This window comes from Mauremys reevesii, linkage group 4 (assembly GCF_016161935.1).
Source record: "Mauremys reevesii isolate NIE-2019 linkage group 4, ASM1616193v1, whole genome shotgun sequence".
Lineage (NCBI taxonomy): Eukaryota > Metazoa > Chordata > Testudines > Geoemydidae > Mauremys > Mauremys reevesii.
This window is the reverse complement of record NC_052626.1, coordinates 38,098,946-38,116,542: the sequence shown is the minus strand read 5'-3', so window position 1 is coordinate 38,116,542 and position 17,597 is coordinate 38,098,946. Positions and strand designations below refer to the sequence as shown.

The 17,597-nt window shown below is 42.4% G+C and overlaps 1 protein-coding gene across 10 annotated transcripts in view; it reads right to left on the bottom strand.

Annotated features, from left to right (window-relative positions):
• Positions 1 to 17,597, bottom strand: part of CEP128 (centrosomal protein 128) — a 432,173-nt gene that overhangs the window by 109,463 nt on the left and 305,113 nt on the right. For all 10 annotated transcript variants that reach the window (XR_005597581.1, XR_005597582.1, XR_005597583.1 and 7 more), the window contains one exon: positions 6,555 to 6,604. Coding sequence is in view for 7 of the 10 variants with exons in the window: in XM_039534734.1 (XP_039390668.1) it covers positions 6,555 to 6,604 (50 nt within the window). In the remaining 3 variants the exon portion in view is untranslated. The remainder of the gene's footprint in view (positions 1 to 6,554; positions 6,605 to 17,597) is intronic.

Below are 17,597 nucleotides of genomic sequence, written 5' to 3'. Positions count from 1 at the left end.
CTATGACCATGAGGTTTTTTTTGCTGGGAGTTGCGTTGCTGATAAGAAGAATTATGAGTTATTTGCTGATGCTAGGAAAATTGTTAGCCCACTAGGGGGTTACTATAAATTATGTGCTTTGTTTTGAGCAAACTATAAAAAGATTAATTAATGTGTGCAATTTGGAGAAGCTTTTGACGAGCTAGGAGTCTGATGTGCAATTTTAGAGGTGTGTTTTAGACTGAATAAAAACAAGGATTTTTAGGTGAAAGCACTCTTGTGCGTACCAATCATTTGTCAGACAGAGGAGCTATATCCCCATTGTTTTATGTCCTGAAACCGCCTGAAAAAGAAAGACTAGTTATCATAGTTTCATGTTCAGAAAATCCCAGGTAACATAACTTGTTGCCAGAGGTCTGTTGTGAAGACCAAAACTGCAACAGGATTCAAAAAAGAACTAGATAAGTTCATGGAGGACAGGTCCATCAATGGCTAGTAGCCAAGAGGATCAGGGATGCAACCCCATGTTCAGAATGTCCTTAGCCTCTGATTGCCAGAAGCTGGGAAACAGGATACTAGGCTAAATGGACCATTGGCCTGACCCAGCATGGCTGTTCTTATGTTCAATGATGTGACTCATGGCCAGAAAGGGTTAAGCAACTCGCAGGCTAATTGACCCATTCAACCTCCAGGGACATATTGGTTGATAATGTTTCTGTTTTTGTGTGTTTACATATATATTGTTAGAGGTTAACAATGTAATCACAGTCCCAGTCTATACTGTATTCTGTTAATTCAGATATCAAAAGGACATCTTAACATTTAAATGAACTGTAAACATAGTAACGTCACTGTATTCATCTCTCTTTGAAATGTATAGCGAATCACCTGCTACTGGTAGAGAACAGGCAATTGCCTTATGTTAATCCGTGTAGCTAATTACTGGTGTTGCTTAGGAAATAGGTCTACTTCAAAATCTCAATGAATGCCTATTGTTCGCCTAAGAACTCCGAGCTGTCAGGAAAAGGCCTAGAACTGCATTAAAAACCCTTTGGGTCCTGATCCTTTTTATCTCAGATCTGCTTGATGCTTTATGCAGGGGAAGTGTGAGTCATAAGACTGAGACCTCCAGTTCCATTTGGATCACCCTGAATATGAACTTTGGACTATAACCTGTGGACTAATTCAGAAAGAACTCTTTGCAACTACAAAGCTCACCATCTCTACTATGAATCTGATCTCAGAACTGTGCTCATGTCTGTATGCATACTGATCTTTTAACCAATACACACACTCTTTTCTTTAAAATAAATTTTAATTTAGTTAATAAGGATTGGCTGTAAGTATGTATTTGGGTGAGATTTGAAATATTCATTAACCTGGGAGGTAATGTGGCTGATCCTTTGGGACTGGTAGAACTTTCTTATATGATGAATAAAATTTTCAGTAATCTTCATCATATTTGACTTGGGTGTCTGTGTGGAGGCCTAAGGCTGGGTTGCTTTAAGGGAACTGTGGTGTTGGCTTCTGGGTAACCAGTAAGGTATTATAGAAGCTGTTTTGTGCTGGCTTGGTTAATCTAAGTATTGGAATATCCACCAGCTTTGGGGATTGTCTTCCCCATTCCTTGCAGTTCACCCTAATTGAGTAACCACAGTGTGGCTCCCTGGGACCCTGGTAACAAATGGATATACTGGGAAGAGCAGGAAAGGCATAGTGCAAGCCTATGCACTCCCTCTGTATACTGGAGAGCTTGGGTGCGATGATGCCCTCTGATTTACAACCCTTTCCTGAGCTCCCCAGGGCAATAATTACATGCCACAATATAGTTCTAATTTTTAGTGGGAATTATTACATCAACTTTTTTAAGTTTAGTTTTCTTTCCTATACCAGAGCCTACGATGTTGTAAAATGCAGTTCTGAAGGCCAGAAATGTTGTATATATAGCAGAAAGGACCCACTGGCTTGAAAGGCAGAATGCTTCATCAGGAGCATTTTTTGATCTATTAAGGCCTTGTCTCGATTAAGGTTTAGTGCAAGTTGTAGTGTAGATGCATTGCACCAGTGTAAATTGTGATTTACAACAATACATCTTACCCTGGTTTGAGACTGAGGAAAGCTGCTTTTGCACAAATCAGAGTTGTAACCTGACCCTCGCCGGCCTAGGCCCCCAAAACACTGAGAGACCAACCCAGGTGCAGCACTCATGTCCTTTTATTGTTTGTGTCCATTCCCACCACCTACTATTTACAAGTATTTACAGAGACCAAGACTCTTGGAGACTACTAGCTTCACAGCCAGCAGGGATCTAGAGCCCAAGCTCCTCCCTTTCCTGTCTCCCCCTCCTTCCTGTCTCTTAGCCCACTTTATAGGGCAGGCTGGCTACCCAGGCCTGCAGGTGGATCCCCTCTGGTAATTAGGGCATGGCCCCTCAGCCAGCCCAACTAACTCTTTTTCCTCCAGAACTGGGCTAACAAGGGCCTGGCTTGTTTCTCCTAGCCAACATGCTGTTACACCCCTCGCCACTGAAGAGGCATACAGTCCGGCCACCCTCGGCCCACCTGCCTTCCGGCCCTTTCGCCTTTTATTTTTACTTGAAGTGAGGCTCTCCGCGGGGAGGTCTTCCCCCAGAGCTGGGTGAGCCCCAGCCCCCTCCACCAGTGTTCTCTCCATCCCCCGCCCACAGAAGGTACACTACAGAGGCAGATGCTGCCCCTCTAATTCTGCCTCTGCCCGCAGATACTCACATAAATCACACGGTTGGGAGGGCCCCAACCCTTGCTCCTCCTGTACCTGAGGGACAGGGTCGGGAGTTATCCTCCCATCAGGCGGGATCTTCCCTGCCTCAGTTTCCCCTACATCTGTGTGTGGGTTTGGGGCCTCGTCTGCGTACAGCCTCGTCCAAGCACACCAGCTTGTCGTTGTCTTCCCACTTTCACAGGGAAAGTGGGCAGGTTCTATCCCCCTATCTGCCCTGCTACCTGTGTCCACCCACAAAACTTGGCCCACTTGCACTCCATCTCCGGGCAGTCCCGTTTTGTGTGTCCCGGTTTGCCACATTTCCAGGAGGTAAGCCAGGCCAGTCGATTGGGTGTCCCTCAGGGCTCGCCCCTCTTCCCTGGGGCCGCCCCAGAGAATGGCTCAGGTTGCCTCCTCCCTGGCTCCCTATCCTTCTGGGGCCAGTCCTCCCTCCGGGGTCTCTCAGCCTCTATATATTCTTCAGTTAACCTCACCGCGGCCTCTACAGTCTCAGGCTGGTGTCGTCTCACCCAGACCCATATTGTCTCGGGGAGGCTTTGTAACAACTGTTCCATGACCACACTGTCCATAATCTCCGCTGTGGTCCGTATCTCGGGCCGTAGTGACTGGGTCGCCCAGTCCATTAGCCGCATGGCGGACATCCAGAGAGCGGCCCGCAGCTTCTGCCGGTAGCGTTTGGCTGATAGACCCACCAGGTCTAGAGTAGAGGTCCGTACAGTCCCATAATCCCAGGCGTGTTCTTCGCTAAGCACCATATAGGCCACTTGAGCCTCTCCCACCAGGTACAGTGTGAGCCGAAAGGCCTAGGTTGTCCTTTCCCACCCGGTGCCTGTGGCTACCCACTCAAATGTCTCCAAGAATGCATCCGGGTCGTCTGCCGGGCTCATCTTGCATAGTCCCCAGCCCGGAGCCCAGGTGCCCTCACCCACCACAGGACTCACCAGCCACTGTAGAAGCTGCGCTTGGGTATTGGTCTGCTCCCTGAGAAAGTCCTGCAGGCTTTGTTGTTGTTCTGCCTGCCAGGTCAGGAAGGCCTGCTTCTTAGTCTGCTGGGACAACTGGGCATTGACCAGGGCCTGCTGCATCTCCTCCTGCTGCTTCACCAGCCATTTTAGGGTCTCTTCCATCTCCAGGGCCACCAACCACAGTCGCTGGCATCAAATCCCGGATAAGCCCCCATGTGTAACCTGGTCCTCACCGGCTTAGGCCCCCAAAACACCCAGAGACCAACTGAGGTGCAGCACTCGTGTCCTTTTATTGTGTGTATCCGTTCCCACCACCTACTATTTACAAGTATTTACAGAGACCAAGACTCTTGGAGACTACTAGCTACCCAGCCAGCAGGGATCTAGAGCCCACGCTCCTCCCTTTCCTGTCTCCCCCTCCTTCCTGTCTCTTAGCCCGCTTTATAGGGAAGGCTGGCTACCCAGGCCTGCAGGGCTAACAGGGGCCTGGCTTGTTTCTCCTAGCCAGCACCTTGTTTCAGAGTTTACACAAGTACAGTACATCTATACTAAGGGGCTTGCACTAGTGTAGATTCATCAGTGGCTGAAATTCCCAGAGTCGACAAGGCATCAAATTGTGTTTCCCAATCTTTTCAGGCAACTGTTCCAGTTTATCAATAAAAATACCACCTTCTAAAGATCTTGGCTTTATTGTCCAAAACCTCCCTTTTAATTGTGCATTCTCCTATGCACAATGAAGCTTGACTTGTTCAAAAGACACTATGGTTTGGAGCATCTATGGCAGGCCAAGAAAATGAAAATGAAAAAAAAGTGGGCAGGAGAGTCACAAAGGCACAGCACAGTAGCTTGGCATCAAGGTAAAACATGGAGAGGCTAGTGTACCAGTCACAAAATCTGAAAAGGACCAGCACTGGTTTCCTGTTTATTGAGAGTCACTGAATAAAGTTAATAACAAAAGTATAGAACTTAGTAAAGCCAAAGAGTCAAAGGATAATTTTGCAGTTCAGACACTTAATTCGTAAATTCCTTCAGAACTCTTGGGTGTACTACATGGGCCTGGTAACTTGTTGCTTAATTTATCAATTTTGTTCTCTATTACTACTTTTGACCTCTCAACCTCTGACTGTACCTCATCTTTGCAATCCAAAAAGAGTAGATACCTTAACTACCCTGTGGCAAAAATTCATGCAGATAAGTCTTTAGCTTCTCCACAATAGCCTTATTCTTCTTAATTGCTCCCTTTACTCCCTTTTAATGCAGCAGACCTAGAGCTTCTTTAATAATCTTCCTGTTTCTGACATAGTTAATTAGGTCTTATTTGTTTTTTATATTTATGACTATTTGCTTTTCACATTTTATTTTAGCCGTTTAACTTCTATACTACATGTTGCCTGCTGTATTTTTTGCTCCTCTCAAATGTTTTCATATGGGTTTGATTTCCATTTTCTGAAAGACACCTGCTTTGCTTGAATAAACCTCCTGAACCTCACCATTTAGCCATACTGGTTTATTTCTTGCCTTCCTATTCCTTTTCAGTTCAAAGGAATGCATGCCTTCTGTGATTGTTATGGTATGCTTAAATAGTATTCCAGTGCTGGGTCTAAGGTTAAAAAGGTTCAAGACTAATGTAAACCACTAACTGCTAATAAAGTTAACTACTTCACTGCTGTATGACGTACTAAATTCTGTATATCTAGCAAGGGTTTGCCATAGGAAATTCGACCATACTTGGCACACTCCAGTGCTTCATTTATTTGAATGGACATTTCACTGGACATTGCTGCCAGAACACACACACATGCAGTGGCTGCATGGAGATTTACAAAGCTAGCTGGGATGAAAATTGTACCTAAATCTGAGATTTTACTCAATGTTATGGGAAAAACAAATATACTCCAAGAAGATGAATCAACCTAATGAACTAGAGCAGGGATCGGCAACCTTTGGCACGCAGCCTGCGGTAAGCACTCTGGCGGGCTGGGCTGGTTTGTTTACCAGCCGCGCCCGCAGGTTCGGCTGATCGTGGCTCCTGCTGGCTGCGGTTCGTCGCTCCAGGCCAATGGGGGCTGCGGGAAGTGCTGGCCACGGCTTCTCACAGCCCCCATTGGCCTGGAATGGTGAACTGCGGCCAGCGGGAGCTGCGGTTGGCCAAACCTGCGGACATGGCAGGTAAACAAACTGGCCCGACCAGCCAGGGGGCTTACCCTGGTGGGCCGCGAGCTGAAGGTTGCCAATCCCTGACCTAGAGTAAAAACACAAACATACACAGACACACATATACATATTACATTACATATGTGTGCATATCTCTAATTTTTTTCTGAAACATCTGGTCTTTTAACTAACTTTTCCAAGTAATGGAATTTGCTTTCCTGGCAAAGAAAATTGAGAAATGTTTTCATAAATATCTCCCCTGCATTTGCATTGTGCCTATATATATGCCCACATGGAGAGGGGCCAAACATATGATATAAACAGAGCAACTGCCAACTGAGACAAATTCAGTACAGCTTGGCTCACTCCAAAGGGAAAACACTCATTTTGCTGATTAACTGCATTTGTTGCCTACAGAAAACAAGAGTAATTGGGTTGAATCTCACTGGTGGCTGTAGTATCATGAATAGAACAGAAAGCAAGAAGTACAACCACCAGATGGAAGCCTGCTAGCCAGTTAAGTCTGCTCTATTATCAGTCTAGCTATTGGCTGGTGGGAAGCAATCCAGCAGTGTGGTCTTACTGGTGAGCAGTCACTGTGTGGCTGTGGGTTTCCTCTATGTGGATTAGGAGAAAGGCATTAAGGAGGAAGGTTACCAAAAAATAAAGCTTCTCCAGTCTAATTAGGAGATATACCTGTAGCGCTGCCATTTCTTCCTCTCTCCTGTGAGTCTTCTCCAGCAGATCTGCAAGAAAGACAAAACACAAAGCAATGAGAACTGAGTTACTTGTTAATAAGCTCAGCTTGAAGTGTTAGCGCCTGATAAAGAAAACCCATGATAAAGATGTCAAGTTTTTGTATGAAATGTCATAAAAATGTGCCCTGTGAAACTGAAATGTGTCAGTGACAAGAATGTTGCCAAGCATGGGCTGCTGAAGTGATTAAAAACTAGCTATAAGAAGGCAATTTGACCCAGAAAGCCACTGAATGGGGCAGAGTTCAATTCAGACAAAAAGATATATTTACCTTTAATTTTTCTTTATTTTAACACTTGTATCAGAAATGACCAAAGAGATCTTTTCTGAAAACTGATTAAAAATAGGAAAGAGATCAAAGACGTTCAATTAAAAATCATCGTTCACTCTGGAATAAATTTTTATGAACAAGTAACAACCCCTTGAAGAAAAGGGCATTTATTAATAGAAGTGCAGTCTAAATCACAGCTACAATAATTATCACCTTTCACCAGGACAGAGTTAAAAAAAGTTTGATCATGGAAATGGCAAGCTCCCTGAAACATCAGTGCCTGACAGGGAAAGTGCTCACTAGAGGAGAACTCACTCTCTTGCAGTCTATGCTCCATGACATCTTACATTTTGATATTCATTTATGTAACAACAACCAAAATATACTTGACAGTTCATGTTGCTGTGCACTTGCCTATTTCAGCTCCACATAGGATTTGTCACATGAGTTGCACTACTCTTTGCTTCACTCACGTACTTTGGGAATACAGTTGAACTCAGGATATAGTGTGTGATGTTCACAGTTCTATCTGGGAAACCTTGACAGGTGACCTCACAAAGTCCCCAAGAAAAACAGAAACGACTGTTTTGAACAGATTTTTCTTTCTAACTACTGTAACTGACAAAAAACTCAGTTCAGAGTCTGGCATCAAACAGAAAGAGTATCCCAACAAAGTCAGAGACGGCTTTGAACCAAAATGTGTTCCCATATGCTGGGATAAGGAAAGATGTTGGTTTGAGAGAACTTTAACTGCCACAATAGCCTTGTGGGAAAGTACAACTGGGGTCTCAAGATTCACAACTCCTCCCTGATACCGCTCAGGTAAGGAGCAGTGGATTGTAAGATGTCCAAAAGCACCTATGCAGACTTAGTGGGAGAAAGAGTCCATTCATACAATGGCACATAGTTCAGTGAGCAACAAGGAACCAAAAGCATCCATAGTGAGAGCTATTTAATTATTCTTCCTGTATGCAAAAGACCTTTCCTTCTTTCCTTCGTACTCTTATTTTTCTTACTCAGTCCACAGTATTTAGCGTTACACATAGTAAAAGTTTCTCAATTTCCCCCTTTGCCACTACTGCTTGATAGTTACAATGAATCACACTCCAGGAGAGAATAAGTATAACAGTAATTTGTCCTTGTTATATACTACTGTTACAATGAACACAAAGGGACGTGGAAAAAGCGTTTTTGGAAAGACAACTTTTTGGTGGCCATCACTCATCTCCAATCCAAAACCATGATTACCCCCTTGGGATAGAAATAGATTCAGCAAAAGAAGGGACAGAGAGTAGTATTCCAGACCAATCAAAGAACAATCAAACCACTGCATGACTCTGGGAGAACACCCTTTAGAGGAAGGGTCACACTAGAGGAGAGGGAGAGGAATTTCTAGGATTGATGGGGTGCTTCAGACAGTTCAAATGGGGTTTCTGATAGAGCTGTCAGAAAAAAACCCCAAAGACAAGCTTATCATATCCCTGAAATTAACTCCTGACACCAGCACCTGAGAGTGACTCAAGTCATCTCTCCTTTGTTATGGATTGGAGCCCAGAGACAGTTGCTCTCCAAAATCAAAAAAGGGATGAGAAAATCAGACAGGACCAACATCATTCAGAAAATACACAAGGCGGCAAGATTTCAGATGGAATCTCTAAAACCCATAATAGCAAGTCTCTCTCAACATACTCATACCGGAGCGTCACTAGTAGTACGTATACTTCTACTATTACAAGGGAATCTTCCAGCCAAAAGCCTTCTCTTTTGTCCCATTGACAGTTTTGAAATAATGGGAATAATAACCACCAAAATACCAATGGTTTTAGTAGCAGCCCTTCTACTCATTCCTATACAACCTGCTAATCCAAGCTTTCTTAAGAAAAAGGCCATTACAGAAACAAACACCCAAATCATTCCTATAAAAGCAAGTATGTGGCAAACATAGATTCGAGCCATCCAATCCTGACATAGGCTGCAACAGCTTGGTAATAACTCAAGACAGAGACAAAGTCAAGGGCTCTATTTACATCCTACTTGGTCCAGGAAAAGAAGTGAAGGGCAAAGGTGGTTTTATGCCACTTTTTCACCTCCCCATATTATAGGGTTATTTTGGTCTCCCGTATAAATTAGAGCAGCATGGCAGGTGTGTTTGTCTAATCTGTCCTTGAAAACCTCCAATGAGGAGGGATTTCACAAACTCTCTTGGAAGCCTATTTCAGAGCTTAACCATTCTTCTATTTAGAGAGTTTTTCCTAATATCTAACCAAAATCTCCTTTGGTGAAGGTTACACTCTTTACTTCTCCTACCTTCAGTGGATATTGCAGAACAATTGATCACAGTCCTCTTTATAACAGCGCTTAACAGGTCCTCCCTCAGTCTTCTTTTTTTCAAAATTAAACATGACCAGTTTTTTTTAATCTTAGCTTATAGGTCAAGTTTTCTAAATCTTTTATAATTTTTGTTTCTCTCCTCTGGATGCTCTTCAGTTTGTCCATACTGTTCTTCAAGTGTGATGCCTAAAACTGGACACAGTACTCCAGCTAAGATCTCACTACTGACAAGTGGAGCAGAACAATTACCTCCAGGCTTACATGAGACACTCCTGTTAATACATCACAGAATTATATTAGCCTTTTTTGCAGCTTCATCATATTGTTGACTCATTTTTAATTAGTGATCTGCTATGATCCCAGATCTTTTTTCAGAAGTACTACTGCCTAGCTGGTTGTGCTCCATTTTTTGTGCATTTGATTTTTTCTTCCTGAGTGTAGTACTTTGCCCTCAGTTTAATGAATTTTTGTTGATTTCAGACCATTTCTCCAATCTTTCGTTTTGAATTCTAATCCTGTCCGCAAAAGTGCTTGCAACTGCATTCACAAATTGTATATGCATACTCTCCTCTGCATTATGCACATCATTAATAAAAATATTGAATAGTACCAGACCCAGGACAGACCCCTCCAGGATCTTAAAATATGTCCTCCCAATTTGACAGGGAATCATTGATGATGACCCTTTAAATATATTTTTTCAACCAGTTGTGCACCCAACCTTATGGTAATTTCATCTTGACCATATTTCCCTAATTTGCTTAAGAGAATGTCATATGGGATAGTGTCAAAAGCCTTAATAAAACAAAAATATATAATGTCTACAGCTTCCATCCTATTTACTAGGCCAGTAACCCAGTCAAAAAAGGAAATTAGGTTGGTTTGGCATGATTTGTTCTTGACCAATTCATACTGGTATTACTTATTACCCTATTATCCTCTAGGTGCTTACAAACTGATTGTTTAATAATTTGTTCCAGTATCTTTCCAGGTATCAAAATTAGGCTGACGGGGCTATAATTCCCTGGGCTCTCTTTGTTTTCCTTTTTAAAGATAGGTACTATGTTTGCCCTTCTCCAGTCCTCTGGGAGCTCACCCATCCTCCATGAGTTCTCAAAGATAATTGTTAACAGTTTTGAGATTGCCTCAGCTAATTCCTTATGTACCCGAGGGTGAATTTCATCAGGACCTGCCAACTTGAATACATCTAATTTATCTAAATATTCTTTAACCTGTTCCTCCCACCTTGCAAATTTAATTGTGTTAAGTAGCTAGTCACAAAAATTTTTTTAGTGAAGACTGAGATCAACAAAATTAAAGGCATTAAAATGAACACCTGAGCCTTCTTAATGTCCTCTGTTATTAGCTCTCATTCCCCTCTAAGTAGTGAGCCTACCCTTGCCTTCATCTTTCTCTCATTTATAGATTCATAGATTTCAAGGCTAGAAGGGACCATTGTGATCTCTAGACCAGTGGTTCCCAAACTTTAACAACCTGTGGACCCCTTTCACTAAAATGTCAAGTCTCGCGAACCCCCTCCTAAAAATTAGTATTTCCAGGGATTTTCTCCTTTACCTGATTATAAAATTATAAAAGTAGTGATCTTGGAAATATAAAATTTGTTTTTATGACATGCTTATTAAACACTATTATTATTATTTATAATTACAGTATTTTATTACATTATGAAAACAGCAACACTCTTCTAAGATCTCACTTTCATAGCTTGTATCACTTTGAATAAACCTGTTATAAGACAAGGCTCCTATGTTTCATCAAGGAGTATCAGATGTGAAACAGCATGAAGGTATTTAAGACGACAACTCAAAGAGTTCCTCCTACACAAGCATTCAGGTCTTGAGCAGTCCAGGCAAACAACGCACGTTACAACAAAGCTTAAACTTGTTCTTCATAATAATTTTAAAAACAATACTAGCTGTCTATTTAATTTTAAAAACAGCAAAAAATATCTACCTCCTGTGATAGACCCAGGCCAGTTGGGAATAGCAGAGTAGTAGAAGGGAGATATACTGGCCACTGGATAAGCAGTTTTCTGTTCCCTGAGTGACCAGAGCAGGGGCTGCTCCAGGCTAATGAGAACACCTGACTTCAATCAACCTACTAAGAGTCAGGTGAGGCTGTTAAGCACCTGACTCTAATTAAGGTCCCTCTGATGCTATGAAAGGGCTCACTCCAGTCAGGCCAAAGGGAGCTAGAGGAGAGGAAGTGCACATGAGGAACTGGGAGCAAGAGATGTGCAAGAAGCTGAGAGTGAGTAGGCATACTGCTGGAGGACTGAGAATTACAAGCGTTATCAGACATCAGGCAGTGAGGACAAAGAAGGTGTTGGGAGGAGGCCATGGGGAAGTAGCCCAGGGAGTTGTAGCTGTTGTGCAACTGTACCAGGAGGCACTCTAGACAGCTGCAGTCCACAGGGCCCTGGGCTGGAACCCAGAGTAGAGGGTGGGCCTGGGTTCCTGCCAAACCTCCCAACTCCTGATCAAACACAGGAGGAATTGACCTGGACTGTGGCTTGTACCAGAGGGGAAGGTCTCTGGGCTGTTTCCCAACCCACAGGGTGAATCTGTGAGGCGAGCAAATCCGCCAATAAGTGCAGGACCCACCAAGGTAGAGGAGGAACTTTGTCACAACTGGTGTCAAGAGTGGGATTTGGTGTGCACAGCGCAGCGGAAGAAGGAGGGTGATTTAAAAAAAAGAGAAAAAAAGGTAGAGGGTTTGTTTTTTTTTCACCACAATGGATGACATTGTATGGACATTGATGCAAGCTACGGCGGCCCAGCAGGAGGCTACTCGTGTCCAGGCAGCCGCCCAACAGGAAGCAGTGCGGCTGCAGCAAGAGACTAATCGCCTGCTGATGGATCAGGCTGCTCAAGACCGAGCTATGTTGCGGGAACTGATAAACCAGGTAAAGACCCTTACAGAGCTGAACCGCAGCCATGATGGGACGCGGATCATATGGGCCAGCCATTGGCTGCAGAAAATGACGCAGGAGGATAATGTAGAGGCATACCTTCTGGCCTTTGAGAGGACAGCCCTACGGGAGGCCTGGCTTCGAGATCAGTGGTCTGGAATCCTTGCCCCATTCCTGTGTGGGGAGGCCCAGAAGGCCTACCATGATCTGCCTGAGGAGGCTGCAGCAGACTACCCCCAGCTGAAAGCAGAGATCCTGGCCAGATCTGGGGTAATGACCACAGTGCGGGCCCAGTGGTATCACAAGTGGAGGTACCAGGAAAACAAAACCCCCCAGTCCCAATTGTTTGACCTCATCCATCTCGCACGAAAGTGGTTGCGAATGGAGTCCCGGAGTCTGGAAGAGATACTAGAGGTTCTGGTCATCGACGGATACATGAGGGGACTACTGTCAGATCTTCGCTCCTGGGTAAGCCAGAATGAACCCTTCACTTATGACGAGGTTGTCGCCCTGATAGAGAGGCGAAGGACAGCGAGGGAGCTGATCCGACCAGTTAAGGAAGAGGCACCCTGGGTTAAACTAGCAGCACTAAGCCCTAAAGCTCGGGTGACTGGGCCACCAGGAGGACCCAGGTGGAAAAAGAGAAGGGCTGAAGGCCCCCCAGAGGCCACAAAGAGTCGGAGCACTGAGGGAGAAGAGGATAGTGATAGACCAAAAGACTGGGGAACGCCTAGGGCTCCCTACAGATGTTATGCCTGTAGGGAGTGGGGACACATAGCTGCACAGTGTCCCAATGCTGAAGAGCCTATGCAGTGTAACCTGGGGAACTGGGCAGACCCATGCTCCCTAATTTTTTTTTATATATTTTTTATATTTATTATATTTTATATTATATTATCCACCTTGTGGCTGAGTCAACTGGCTCAGGCTACAGGACTACAAATAGCAGTGTAGACATTGGTCTTGGGCTGGAGACAGGGCTCTGAGATTCTTCACCGTCATGGAGTTTCTGATCCGTAGCTGCAGCCCAAGACCGAACATCTACACTGCAATTTTTAAGATCCACAGCCCAAGACCCACAAGCCGGAGTCAGTTGAGCTGGGCTCTGACACTCAGTGCTGTGGGTTTTTTATTGCAGTGTAAACAGACCTTAAGTATATTATGTCAACACTATTACCTTTATCAACCAAACTTTTCATCTCATCAATAACATATAAAGTTAGTTTGAGAGGATCTGTTTTCCATAAACATATGTGACACTCTGAACCTCAAAGTAGCACCCGGTAACTCTCAAATTCATCATATGGTTGCAATATTTCATACAAAGCATTCCAGGTTTAAGATACCATATGAAACTCAATGTTCTGTCAAAATATGTATATCATTATGATGTATGAAGTTATGAGATTTTGCTATAAGGTTGTTATTGAAATATGTTGTGAATTTGGGAGATGCCCACTGCTAGCTCTCCAATGACAACAAAGATGATGACCCACACCCAAATGGGTGTTAAGCAACCATCATGAGCTATTGACCAGCGGGGGAACTGTAAATAAGGGATGTACAATTCAATAAGAGAGAGTTGCGCAAGCACCACACAATGGAGATTGCTTAACTCTGTGACTCAGCAAGGCTCACCAGAACATGTCTGGGCCAGTATCTTTCCTGGGACATGAACTGAGAGTATAAAACAAGGGACAGCCGCATCATCAGACCACCTCTCTCCTCCCTCAGCTACACTGAAGGCAACAAGAACACTGGGAAGACAAAGACTTGAACTGAAGAGATTGGTCCCAGGCTAAGAAGGAAATTCAGACTGTGTATTAAGAAGTGTCAGTTGCCTGTAACATCTATTAGAGTGAGAAAAAACTGTTTGATTCAAATCTTGCTTAGTCTGACAATGTTTAGAATTTAGACTGCGTTTTTACTTTTGTAACCATCTTTGTCCTATATGCCTACCACTTATAACCACTTAAAATCTATCTTTCTGTAGTTAATTAACTTATTTTAATGTTTTATCTTAACTAAGTGAGTTTGTTTAAAGTGCATGGGAAACCTGCTTACATTACAAAGACTGGTGCATGTCCACTATCCTTTGACAAAGTGGCAAACTAATTAATGAGCTTGCATTGTTCAAGAAGAGGTCTTGAGCAGTATAAGATGGTACATTTCTGGGATGCAAGGCTGGGGGGATTTGCTTGTGTTTCCCTGTGTATGGTTCAGGAGTGGCTTAGAGCATTCATGCAATTTAGCTGGGTTTGTCTCTGTATGCTGGTGGCTGAATTATAACAGCATCTGGAGAGGTTTGCTGCCTGTCATTAGCAAAGCATCATGGGGGAGCCAATGTTGGAGAATTAAGGGGGCACAGCACTCCCACAGTTCCAGGCTGTACCTTGAGGATTCCGTTACAAAATGTCAATCTACATTAATTACATTCCCCCTCTTCATTTGTTTATGAATTGAGTCCTGTATCACCCACTACGTTATCTAGCCCAGGACTGATGTCAGGCTGACGGGCCAATAATCATCTGGGTCATTCCATTTACCATATTTAAAAATTGGCATATTTGTTTTCTTCCAGTCTTCTGAAACTTCTCCAGTACTCCAAGACTTATTGAAAACTAATATTAAGAGTCCAGCGAACTCCTCAGCCAACTCTTTTAAAATTATTTGAAGAAAATTATCTGGACCTGCTAATTTAAAACTGTCTAACTTTAGTAGCTTCCATTTATCACACCCCTAAGATACCAATGAAATGAAAAGAGTGTTATCACCATATGATGAGACAATAGCATCTGTTTTCCCCCCTAATATAGAACAGAAATATTTATTGAACGCTTCTGCTTTATCTGCATTATTATTGATAATTTTACTATTCCATCTAGTAATGGATCAATACCATTGTCTGGAATCTAACCCTCCTGCGACCCAATACAGTTTAAAAACTCTTCCTTATTGTCCTTAATTCCTCTGACCAGAGATTTCTCCTCATATGCCTTTGCTTCCCTTATTAATTTTCCACAATTCTGATTTATAATCATTATTATCAACTTCTGCTTTCTTCCATTTGTGTGTGTGTGTATAAGTAAAAACAGCTGCCTTCACCTCCTCTCTAAACCTGGTCAGTTTTTTAAACCAGTATGACTTTCCCCCCAAATTATGTTGGTTTTTTTTTTAACATCTAGTAAGGTGTTAAATGATTCTCAATTATCATTCAAATTTTTCTGATTAAATTCTCTCTCTCCACTGATTTGGCTTATAATTGTTTTCAGCTTTGTAAAATTGGCCCTACTGATGCATCAAACATATATATTACTGGCCTGGACTATATTCTGTTTGCATATAATGTATTATTCCTAATGTTTTTATAAAACCTCTTATTACCATTTACATCTCTTGCTAGGTGTAATTCATTCATGGCCAGCAGTCTGACACAATCATGGAGAATTCAGTTAGAACAATCAGAAATTCCATAAAACCTGACTGAAGTCAGTGGCATAAGTAATAAATAACCATGACCAGTCCCCTAACAGTCCATGGAAGTAATTAGCTCTTCCTCAGACAGCCAATACAAGTGAAAATGGTCTCTTCTACGCAAAGAGTCTGAACAGCAAGTGAGGGCCTTTGAATAGACAACCAACAGAAGAATTAGGATTCCAGAAGCCTCATATTTGGATTTTTAAAAAACAAATGAAACAGCCAGAGTCTTTGAACCAGAGAAAGTAGTGTAGTATCTTCAGTAGGTATCTTAACATTCCTGCTTCTCTGTTTCTTGGGGAGTCCAGTCCTTATGATCTGTTGAGTTCAACTCCCAGGAAAAGAATGATCCATACCTTTCCCCCTTCTCATATTTAGTTTTCCGGTTCCACGTGTGTAAACATTTTTAACCGGACCCTATTCCATTTCTCACTGACTAATTTTCCCAGCAGTCAGTCTTTTGTCAGTTCCCTTCTCAGGGATAAGGCTTTAAAGCTCTTTCTACCCAACACTAGATGATTCTTCCACCCAATCACACAGAGATTTGAATAGAATAGATTTCCCCATTGACAAGTATTAGGGAAAAATGCCAGGAAATTTCCCCATAAGGGTTTCTATACTTTTAAGTGGACAGTTCATGGCAAGGCACATTAGTGACACTGTTTTCTCCCAATAATTGGGTTACGGAAGTTTGTTACCACTACATATATTTGCTAGTTGCTTTGTTCTGGAATATGCTTATGGAATAGAAGACTACATGTATGCTAATGTAGTGATGTAAAAGTGCAGCTACAACCCTACCTGAAACACTAATGCATAACTTTGGAGGAGAAAGGGATACGATTCAGGTGGTGTATGGGTGTATAGAGCTGAGTCTATAACAGAAAAAATTAATATCACTTGTTACAAAGACCAATTTAGTTGCTGTTCATGACCTTGCACCTCCTTTGCATTGAAAGAGCTAACGCTTGTCTCTTCAGTCCCACTCTTTATTAGTATATTCATGTTTTTCTTGATTACACTTAGGTATGCTGTTCAATACAAACAATGATTCAACTGCCATGCAAATTACTGTGGCTAAATGCACTTCCATCAACATTAGTTAATGAGAAAATGTAGGGTTTAAAGAGTAGCTACGTTGTATGCTTTTGTTGGTGTTATCTAGTGTTGTAACTGAGGTGGTACAAAATGATTATGGAATACTGGCTCTGTTTTAAAATCTTTATTGGGGAAAACGGGGAGAAGGTGAGACGATTCTTCCACATATTCACTGGAGCCCTCAGATTCCCACTATGCTCCACTTAATGCTGTTTTAACTATATTGAACCACTTGAGACTTCATGGAACAGACTCCAACTTTCTAGCTAAAACTCACTTAATGAGAACTCCTTTAAACTCCTCCAAATCATGATGGTAGCCGAGGCAAACTTCTGCTAAGTCTCTGGATCTGAATTTTGTGTGCCTGAAGCTAGAGAAGTCTGGAATTTACTCCCTTTGTCAATCCAAAGCCCAAGTTAGACACTGCATAAAGCTCTTGCCCAAAGGTGATTGTACTAAAGAAGTTTAGTTTAGCTGACCACAGTCAATACAATTTTTTGTTGTATTTTATATATATACATTATGGAGGTGCAACGTGCAGCTCCATAGTTAAGATTGAGTTGACTTTTGCACTTAAAGTGGCGATTCAGCCTCTGGTATGTAGGAAAAATACAGAATATGATCTCAAAGAGTAAGTGCTGTAATTTTTAATACAATAAATTTTCCAAAAATTTAAATATCTTTTTTCATTAGATTTAAATTTAATTAAATTTAGTAAATTTTGTATAAAATATGTTTAAAATTAATTTAATAATTGGTTCTTTTAGAAATATAGCACCTGGTATCAGACAAATTGCTATCCTGGATGATGTTAAAATCAGAACATCCCTGTAATGTATTTTACCCTAAATTACTGATACACGTATTCTCAACC